This window comes from Oryctolagus cuniculus, chromosome 11 (assembly GCF_964237555.1).
Source record: "Oryctolagus cuniculus chromosome 11, mOryCun1.1, whole genome shotgun sequence".
NCBI lineage: Eukaryota > Metazoa > Chordata > Mammalia > Lagomorpha > Leporidae > Oryctolagus > Oryctolagus cuniculus.
This window is the reverse complement of record NC_091442.1, coordinates 106,788,652-106,798,748: the sequence shown is the minus strand read 5'-3', so window position 1 is coordinate 106,798,748 and position 10,097 is coordinate 106,788,652. Positions and strand designations below refer to the sequence as shown.

General features: G+C 49.4%; 1 protein-coding gene across 3 annotated transcripts; it reads left to right on the top strand.

The window, feature by feature from the left end:
* Positions 1–18: 18 nt before the first annotated feature.
* Positions 19–8,395, top strand: UQCC6 (ubiquinol-cytochrome c reductase complex assembly factor 6). Of its 3 annotated transcripts, XM_051845846.2 has the most exons (4): positions 19–288; positions 3,527–3,644; positions 5,035–5,137; positions 7,746–8,395. In XM_051845846.2, exons 1-4 carry the CDS (start codon positions 19–21, stop codon positions 7,801–7,803), a joined length of 549 nt encoding a protein of 182 aa, XP_051701806.2. In that variant the 3' UTR covers positions 7,804–8,395. The 3 variants fall into 3 exon arrangements, with proteins under 3 accessions (XP_051701806.2, XP_008255221.1, XP_002711277.1); XM_008256999.4 differs by lacking the exon at positions 5,035–5,137 and having other exon boundaries at positions 152–288; XM_002711231.5 differs by lacking the exons at positions 19–288; positions 5,035–5,137 and adding an exon at positions 3,103–3,223.
* Positions 8,396–10,097: the final 1,702 nt, after the last annotated feature.

Sequence of the window (10,097 nt, the reverse complement as noted above, 5' to 3'; positions counted from 1 at the left end):
CGTCGTGGCCACCACGTGATGCAGGGCAGCCCAATCACGTCCGCTGCCCGTCCCGTCCTGCGACCCGTGCTCTGCCGCTTGGCCTTTCGGGAAGGTGGAGGACGAAACGCGGTTGAGGGGCCGCGCCCAGTGGCGTCAGCTTTCGTCCGTGCTGAGTTTTCGGGGTTGGGCGGTCGCGTGGGTGAAAGGGTGGGGTTCTCTGGCGGCGCTGTGGAGGTGTCAGCATTATCAAGGCTTCGCCATCCCCAATTTTTATCCCGATTAAGAAACAGTGCGTTGCATTGTCAGGTAACTAATATGATCAGGGGGAGAGGAAAAGGTTTTGGAATCGGAAAGCCTGAGCGGGGAGGCCGCTGTGCCGTCGTGAAACTGGAAACTGAGGGTGTTTGTGCAGCTGCTCTGTCAAGTATATCACTGCACGGAGCGTTCTCGGCTTTAATTTGGATGTGCGAGATGGCGGCCTTTGAAGTCTGGAGTACTACCTGCCGTTCCGGCGTCGCCTGCCCCGGCCTCGGTCTCCGTGGTTCTTGCCCTGGTTTTTGTTTCATTGGTTGGCGGCCGCTCTCGGTGCTGTTTGCGCAGGACTTCCTTCAGTAATTCCTAATGGAGATAGGCTTTGCAGCCTCTCGGGTTTGCATGATGAAAAACGGGGCTCCTGTGAAAAATTGGCCAAACCCCAGTGGCTCACAGCAAACCGGGTTCATTTCTCCCGCGGCTCGGGAGCTGGGAGCTGGCGGCGCCCTGTGCTCCTTGTGCCGCCGTGCTAGGAGCCAGGAAGAGGGAAAGATTATTTTGTATCAGATCGATAGTGTGAAGCTTCAATGAAACTAGTAATATTTCAAAATGTTACAGGGGCTGGCCGGCGCCGCGGCTCACTAGGCTAATCCTCCGCCTTGCGGCGCCGGTACACCGGGTTCTAGTCCCAGTCGGGGCGCCGGATTCTGTCCTGGTTGCCCTTCTTCCAGGCCAGCCCTCTGCTGTGGCCCGGGAGTGCAGGCAGTGGAGGATGGCCCAAGTGCTTGGGCCCTGCACCCCATGGGAGACCAGGAGAAGCACCTGGCTCCTGGCTTCGGATCAGCGTGGTGCGCTGGCGGCGGCCATTGGAGGGTGAACCAACGGCAAAAGGAAGACCTTTCTTTCTCTCTCACTGTCCACTCTGCCTGTCAAAAAAAGAAAAAAAAAAAGTTACAGGGGCTTAGGGAAAATCTATTCACTATAACATTCCTTACTATTGGTTTGACAAAGGTATAAAACAGTTTTACAAAACTATATTTGCAGCAATAACACACATTTCTTTTCATTTGCTTTTTAAATTTTAGCTCTGACATATAAGGGAGAACATGCAGTATTTGTCTTTCTGGTCCAGCTTTTTCACTCGGCATAATGTCCTGCACTTGTCTCATATACTTCACTGTTTGTAGAAGTTTTATTTCTGTTAGCCAACAACTGCAAACAACCCACATGTCCAGCAGCAAGTATAAAGGTACTCAGCAATTAAAAAGGAGTGAACAGTTGATACAAGCACCAACGTGGGTGCACTGTGTTGCATGAATACACCATACGAACAAAAGTACCTACTGTAGGATTCCATTTAAATAAGATCCTTGAAAATGCAAACTAATCTATAATGACAGCAGATCAGTGGCTACCCACAAAGTGAGGCAGTGGGGGAGGGAGAGATTAGAAGCACACACACACAAGAAACCTTGGAGCTGTTGGATATACTGATTTGGGTAATGGTTTCACAAGTATACACATTTTTAAAACCACATCAAGTTGAATAAATATGCATTTATCATGTAAAATCTATAAGATTGTTTATAAAAATATGAGGGGCAGGCATTTGGTGCATGGCTTAGGATGTTAGGATGTCTACATCCCATATCAGAGTGCCTGGTTTGAGTCCAGCTTCCTTGGGAGGCAGCAGGTGATAGCTCAAGTATTTGGGTCTCTGCCCTCGTGGAAGACATGGGTGAATCTTGGATTCCTGGCTTTCACTTGGCCCAACCCTGGCTGTTGCAGTTATTTGGGGAGTGAGCCCATGGATGGAAGATCTCTGATAATAAGGTTTACAGATACGTGGGTTTGGCATTGTGGTGGAGCCGGCTGAGCTGCTGCTTGCAATCCCAGCGGCCAGTGTCGCAGCGCTGGTTGGAGTCCTCTCTGTTCTGCTTCCGATCCAGCTCCCTGCATTAGCAGGGAGGGCAGCAGAAGATGGCCCAAGTGCTTGGACTCCCGCACCCGTGAGGGAGACCCAGATGCAGTTCCCGGCTCCTGGCACTGGCCTGGCCCAGCCCTGACTTTATAGTCAGTTGGGGTGACCAGCAGGTGGAAGATCAATCTCAAATTATATATACGCACACATATGAGTGTATCCTAATTCAAACTAAACACACAACCTTGATCCTTCAGAATTCAGTGTTACACTAACCTGTTTAATCAAAACCAACCCCCAACCAAAATACAAAATACAATCTAAAGACGCACGGAGGGGCCCATATGGCATCCCATATGGGCGCAGGTTAGAGTCCCGGCTGCTCCCGGCTAATAGGCCTGGGAAAGCAGCGGAGGGTGGGCCAAGTGCTTGGGCCCCTGCACCCACGTGGGACACCCAGAAGAATCTCCTGGCTCCTGGCTTTGACCTGGCCCGGCCCTGACCATTGTGGCCATCTAGCCGGTGGAAGCCCTCTCTGTCTCTCCCTCTCTGTAACTCTGCTCTTCAAATAAATACTTTTTTAAAACGTAAAGATGCGTGGATTAAATAATGTCTACTTCAGGTTTCCTCTTTCCCAGGAGCACCGTGGCACAAGGATACAGCTGTCTGAGTGTGGCTCCACTGCAGTGTCAAAGGACACCGGGCACCAGCGTAGTCAGCACTTGGCCCTTCCCTCACTGCGCGCAAACGCTGTGTGCCAATCTCCACAAAGGTGGAGACCGCACGCAATTTTCTTTGTGTGTGCCGGATGCAATAATCCAGATCGCACCCCAAGTCTACTTCTGCCAGGGAAATAAAGCGAGCGTATGAGGACAGCAACAAGGAGTAGGGAGCCCAGGCTCCCGGCCCTGCCCCACTTCCGCCCTGGTCACGTGTCCGCGCCGGCCGGCAGTGCCTCCGCTTTCCCCTCCGGCTCCGCCCCCAGCCCCTGCACTTTCGGTCCGCCCGGGCTCCAGGGCGCACCTCGCCCGCCTTCAGCCCTGTTGCCCGACGCCTGTGCACTTGGTGGTACGCTCTCCCCCGGAGCGGGTCTAGAGGACGAGGTGGGGGCGGTACGGAGTGCAGTTCCTGCCTTCCCAGGAGCTGTGGGACAGGCTCCTCGAGAGCTGCTTTCGAGTGCCGCCGGCCCGGCGCCGCACGCCGACGAAGGGCTGGAGTGCTGGCTCTAGTCTCGGAGGGGCTTTCGTCCCTCAGCCGCCTCGCGTCCGGTCCGAGGAAGCCGAGGCGCCGGCGCCGCGCGGCAGAGAAGCCCGGCGTTACCATTCCGCGCCGGGGACCTTCTAACGCCGCCTCCTTTCCCTCCCGGCCCAGGCTGCCCACCATGCCCGCGGGCGTGTCCTGGCCCACCTACCTGAAGATGTTCGCGGCCAGCCTCTTGGCCATGTGCGCGGGGGCCGAAGTGGTGCACAGGTACTACCGGCCGGACCTGGTGAGTGCCCGAGCGTCCTGGCTGCCGCCGCGTTCTCCCAGCAGCCAGAGGGCTCTTAGAGGACATTGGGATCACAGCGCTTTGCAAGTGGAGCAGGGCGTGTGCGGGCGCACCTGCTCCGGCCCCACTGGCCACCGCCCAGCCCCTACCGCTTCCCACCCGGCTCCCGCGCTGTTTCTCGAGCCCGTCACACCTCCCTCCACTTCAGAGCCGTGCTCGCCCTTCTTTTTGGCGCCTGCCTTTCAGATCTTGGCTTGGTTTCCTTCTTCAAAACTTCAGGTCTTGCTCACATGTCCCCTGCAGCCACGAGGTTCCTTTGTCCAGGTCCCGAAGACCCGCCCTCGGCTGGTCCGACTCGGTCCTTTCTTTCCGTAGAGCACTTGCCACGTGCGATTTTATTCCTTTGCGTGCTCTGCTAGAGTGTAAGCTCCGTGCGGAGACTGTGTCTCACGGGGTCACCGTTGTGTCTCCTAAAAAGGAGCTTGGGATGGAGGGGATGCGCAGTACCTATTTGTTGAATGAAGAGTGAGGGACTACAGGCGTTTAAAGGAAGGAGAAATTTTTGGAGAATGATGGGCTTGGGGAGGTGGGGATGAGAAAGAAGGGTGGGGGTCATTGCAAGAATGCGCTAGTGTTGCCCTGTAGCCGTGAATGGAGTGGTTTGGGGCACCGTGTAGGGGGCAGTCGCTTGTGCTTAGACCCTGCCTGGACAGTAGTCATTGGGTGTCTGGTTCGAGTTCCTGGTCACTACAGTTTTGGAGGTGTTTATCTCTGTTTTCAGACGAGGAAACTGGGTCAGGGTCAGAAGAGCGTAGGCGATTCCCCAATGCCACACAGCTCAATGAGGCATTGACTTAAGGATCTGAACCCAAGCTTTCTGTTTAGTGTTGCCTTTTTGTTTCCCTTAATAAAATACGACTACACCCCTGTAAAACACTAGAAGTGGAGATCCTCCACTTGCAACTCCCTTTCTCCAGGCCCCCCCACATCGATTGGGTGGTGTGCATCCTTTGATTTTTTTAGTCATTGAATGCTTGTGTATGCACAATTTGTGATGTTTTTCCCCACATAAATGGGAGTTCATATGCACATTTTTCTGCATTAGTTTTGGTAATGTCTGCATGAATAGACATTTGTATATATGCATTTTTTCTAATCATTGTATTTCATGTCAAGTGTGTGTGTATTTAAAGATTTATTTATTTGAAAGACAGAGAGAGGGAGAGTGAGAGCGAGAGCGAGCTTCCATCTACTAGTTCAGTCCCCAGATGGCTTCAGTGGATGGTGATGGGCCAGGTCAAAGCTGGGAGCGTGAACCTCCATCCAGGTCTCCTACCTACATGGGTGGCAGGGGCCCACGTGCTTGGGTTGTCTTCTGCTACTCTCCTAGGCACATTAGCAGGGAGCTGGATCAGAAGTGGAGCAGCTGGAACTCAAAGCGTTGCACATATGGAATGCCGACACCCACTGTGCCACAACACTGGCCCTTACATGTATGTTTTAAATATTACTTGTTCAATCTCTTTTTTAAAAAGTAATTTTTATGTAAAAGGCAAAGTGACAGAGAAACAGAGAAAGAGATCTTCCATTCACTTGTTCACTTCTCAATGGCCTCAACAGCTGGGGCTGGGGCAGGCTGAAGTCAGGAGCCTGGAACACCATCTGGGTCTCCCACGTGGGTACAAGAGCCCAAGCACTTTGGCCACCTTCCGCTGCTTTCCCTGGCGCATTAGCAGGGAGCCGGGTCAGAAGTAGGGCAGCTGGGACTTCAGCTGATGCTCTGATACGGGATGCTGGCGTCACAGGTGGTAGCTTAAGTTGCACCACAACGCAGGCTGCACTGATCAATCTCTCTCTCTCTCTCTCTTTTTTTAAATATTTATTTATTTGAAAGTCAGAGTTACACCGAGAGAGGAGAGGCAGAGAGAGTGAGAGGTAGATCTTCCATCCGACGGTTCACTCCCCAGGTGGCCGCAGTGGCCGGAGCTGCGTCGATCCGAAGCAAGGAGCCAGGGGCTTCTTCCAGGTCTCCCATGCGGGTGCAGGGGCCCAAGGAATTGGGCCATCTTCTACTGCTTCCCCAGCCATAGCAGAGAGCTGGATTGGAAGAGGAGCAGCCAGGTCTCGAACTGGCACCCATATGGGATGCCGGCGTTTCAGGCCAGGGTGTTAACCCGCTGCTCCACAGCGCTGGTCCCCTGATCAATCTCTTAATGACATTTATGTGCTATGTAGTTTTTACAAAGAATGTTACAGCAGCTTTCTTAGAACTGCAGGCTTCTTGATTTAAGAAAAAACAGAATATTTTCAAATTATTTGAAAGGCAGAGAGATTCCATTCACTGGTTCACTCCCAGATTCCACAACAATCAGAACTGGGCCAGGCCGAGGTCAGGAGCCTGGAACCCAGTCCGGATCTTTCAAGTGGGTGGCAGGACCCAAGAACCTGCTGCCTCCGAGTGTGTGTACACATTAAATGGGTGGTATGTAAATTATATCCAAGAAAACTGTTTAACAAGTTACCTCATGTCTTTCCTGATCACTTTTTCTTTCTTTTTTTTTTTTTTAAGATTTATTTATTTATTTGAAAGTCAGAGTTACACAGAAAGAGGAGAGACAGAGACAGAGAGAGAGAGAGAGAGATCTTCCATCCGATGGTTCACTCCCCAATTGGCCGCAGTGGTCAAAGCTGCACTGATCCGAAGCCAGGACAGGAGCTTCTTCCTGGTTTCCGTGCGGGTGCAGGGGCCCAAGGGCTTGGCCCATCTTCTATTGCTTTCCCAGGCCATATCAGAGAGCTGGATTGGAAGTGCAGCAGCCGGGACTTGAACTGGTGCCCATATGGGATGCTGGCGCTTCAGGCCAGGGCATTAACCCGCTGCACCACAGCGCCAGCCCCGATCACTTTCTTGAAGCAGGGAATTTATTTATTTATTTATTTATTTGCTCACTCCTTCATATGTTGCACATAACAGTACTTAGTATTTTTGAATAAATTAATGGATTTTTTGTTTGTTTGTTTAGAGTTAAGACAGTGAGAGAGAGACACAGAGAAAGGTCTTCCTTCTGTTGGTTCTGCCCCCAGATGGCTGCTGTGGCCAGAGCTATGCCAGTCCGAAGCCAGGAGCCAGGTGCTTCTTCCTGGTCTCCCATGCGGGTGCAGGGCCCAAGCTCTTGGGCCATCCTCCACTGCCCTCCCAGGCCACATCAGAGAGCTGGACTGGAAGAGGAGCAACCGGGACTACAACCCAGTGCCCATGTGGGATGCTGGCGCTGCAGGTAGAGGATTAGCCAAGTGAGCCACAGTACCGGCCCCTAATGAATTCTTAATATCTATTTTCTGTGCCGGGCACATGGAGAATCAGTAAATACCTGGGGGCTTCAAAATGTTTATGGAAAATGGAATTAGAAAGATTATTTTAGTGTAAAAACAAAACATAACAAAAAAGGAAAGCCAGTGCTGGCATTGTGGTATAGTAGGTTAAATGGTCACTTGTGGTGTCGGCTTCCCATATTTGAGTACCATTTTGAGTTCTGCTGCACTTCCACTCCAACTTCCTACTAATGTGCATTGGAGGACAGGGACAGATGATCCAAGTCATTGACCCCTGCCACTTACGTGAGAGACCAGGTGAAGTTCTAGGCTCCTGGCTTCAGCCTGGACCAGTCCTAGCTATTGTGGCCCTTTTGGGAAGCGAGTCAGTGGATGGAAGATTGCTGTGCCATTTCAGATAAATAAATCTTAAAAACAAATAGAAATCCATGCATAGTTATTCATAATGTGCATTTTACACGAACTTTTTGAAGAGCCCTTGTAGTTTAGCAGTGCATTTTCACCTGCGGTAAGTTTTACTCAAATTCCCAACTCTCACTGATAATGATGTGTGTGAGTCCTGTAGTCCTTAATGACAGTGCCAGGATGATAGAATCATATAAATAACAGCATTAGAAAGGGACTTGGGTCAACCAGAGGTTTTGTAAGAGTTATCACTGAGCAGCGAGCAGTTCTTCTTTACTCTTTGGCTTAAAGTCTTCTAATCACATTGGATTATCATATGAGAACACTAGCATCTGCGTTTTGTTTTTGTTTTTGTTTTTGTAGACAATACCTGAAATCCCACCGAAGCGTGGAGAACTCAGAACGGAGCTTTTGGGTCTGAAAGAGAGACAACATAAACCTCAGACTTCTCAGCAGTAAAAACTTCAACTCTGCCAAGAGTTCTGTGAATAACTATCTCTTATATGTGTATTTTAATATTGAGTCAAACTACTTTTTAAAGATTTATTTATTTGAAAAGCAGAGTTGCAGAGAGCAAGAGAGCGAGCGAGTGAGTGATCGAGGTCTTCCATCCGCTGGTTCACTCCCCAGATGACCACAATGGCCGAAGCTGCACCGATCCGAAGCCAGGAGCCAGGAGCTTTTTCTAGGTCTCCCACACAGGTGCAGGGGCCCAAGGACTTGGGCCATCTTCTACTGCTTTCCCAGGCCATAAAACTGGTTTTTTTTGAGCTGCCGTCCAATGCTACCTGCAAGAGAAGGTGCTTTGTAGATATTAACTGATACATGGAAATTTAATTGTAACTCACCAGTAATTCTTGTAAATTGTTCAAGTGCTTCTTGTCAGCCTCCTGAATGAGGTCTGGAAGATACTTAATCTTGAACACCATGATGTTATAATTCTGAATGAGTTTGATTACAATGGCAAATGGGTATTATAAATTAAGTATAATAAAAGTAATATTGACAATGAATGCTAATGGTGTGAAGTTAATATTTCACTAAATATTATATTATAAAGTATTATTTATATATAGCAAAAGTATAACCTTTGTGTGACTGGGTCTTTTACAAGTTCTCTGCCAATTCTGAGAAATCCCTGAAAACCAAAAAAACAAATTAAGATTGGCATTTAATGTTTCCTGTAAAGTATGTTTTAGTAACTGAATGTCTTTAATGGGCACTGTGGTAAGTTGAATTGTATCTCCTAGAAAGCTGTTGAAACCCTCACCTCCAGCACTTGGGGGTGTGACCTCATTTGGAAATAGTCTTTGCAAATGGGACTGAGTTAAGATGAGGCGTCGGATGGACCCTAATCCCAAATGGATCGTCTTTGTTCCAAGAGGAGGATGCCGCCATGTTTGCAGAGAGGCAGAGGCCAGTCACGCAGCTAAAGCAGGAACACCCAGGGTTGAGCACCACCGTTGGAAGCCGAGGATGCGTGAGCACGCCCTGCTGATTCCCGGACTTCACTCTCCCAGCCTTCGGAACAGAGAGGATCAGACTCTGTGTTGTGAGCCGCCTGGTTTCAACAGCCCTAGGAAACGAAATCCAACATTTCAACCCTTCCTGACTCTGCATTCAGGACAAAAGTAAATTATAGAGCAGGTGGGTTCTGCTCAGGGCAGGACCATCTCAGAATTCTGCTCTCTTAAAGATGATGTTGAGGGTTCTTTCCCCGCCAGTTAGCAGGTAGCTCCATGACGGGGGTTTGTGACCTGTGTTGAGATCTTCAATATTAAATCCTCAAGTGCACACGAAACTTGTTTCATTTTCTATAGTCAGTGCTTTTTAGTTTAACAAGGCAACTGAATGAACTGATTTATTTCCAGCCCTAAATGTAAGATCTTCGATTTTATTTTCTGCCACCATGCCATTTGGTGCCTTATTGGATGCTTTCAGTATCAAAGGACTTCCGATTCTGTCAGTGACAGATGAATGGGAGCTGACCCTAGTGAGAGGCCCGAGATTTTGTAGTAGAAGATGGTTTTGAGTTGGGACTGCTGTTTGCTGCTGTTTTACTTAGGTGAACTTGACTGCTATTTTCTTGAAAAAAAAAAAATTATATGCTTTGCAAATGGTGAAGCTTGCTGCAGCTGCCAATTGCAAGAAGCTTGAGACTAGAAGTCTTGACCTTTTGAAATTACAGGACTTAGAAAATGGCTTCCAAAGGATTAGTAACTCAGATCTAGTTGCACAGCTTCCTCGGTTGGAACTCAGGGAGGAAGCCCTGTGGACGCGATGTTGGTGAACTCTGATCATGCATTTGAAGATAGTATTGAGGAGCCCCTCAGCACTTCCAGAACAAAGGGCCCGGCATCGCTCACTTTTGCATGAAGAAAGGACCTGCCCCTCCTGGCCAGTTTGTGCACAAGGGATGACCCTCATCTCCAGTGAGTGCAGTGAACTGTACTGCAGAAGCACCTCCCTTAGCTTCTGTTTACAGGAACAGAGTAAAGGATCCAAGGAAGAGTCGTGACTTGAACCCTACTCTCCTACAAGACAGGACTTCATGATGTTGAACAATTTTTATAACTGATAAAAATCCACCTAAAGTAAAAATGCCATCTTTATTTTAGCAAGTGCTGGTCTAAGTGACTTTCACCAAGATACATATTTTCTTCCTGTGTTGAAGTTGACCTCTCTGTGGGAAACGTACACTGTGGTGGGTGCAGA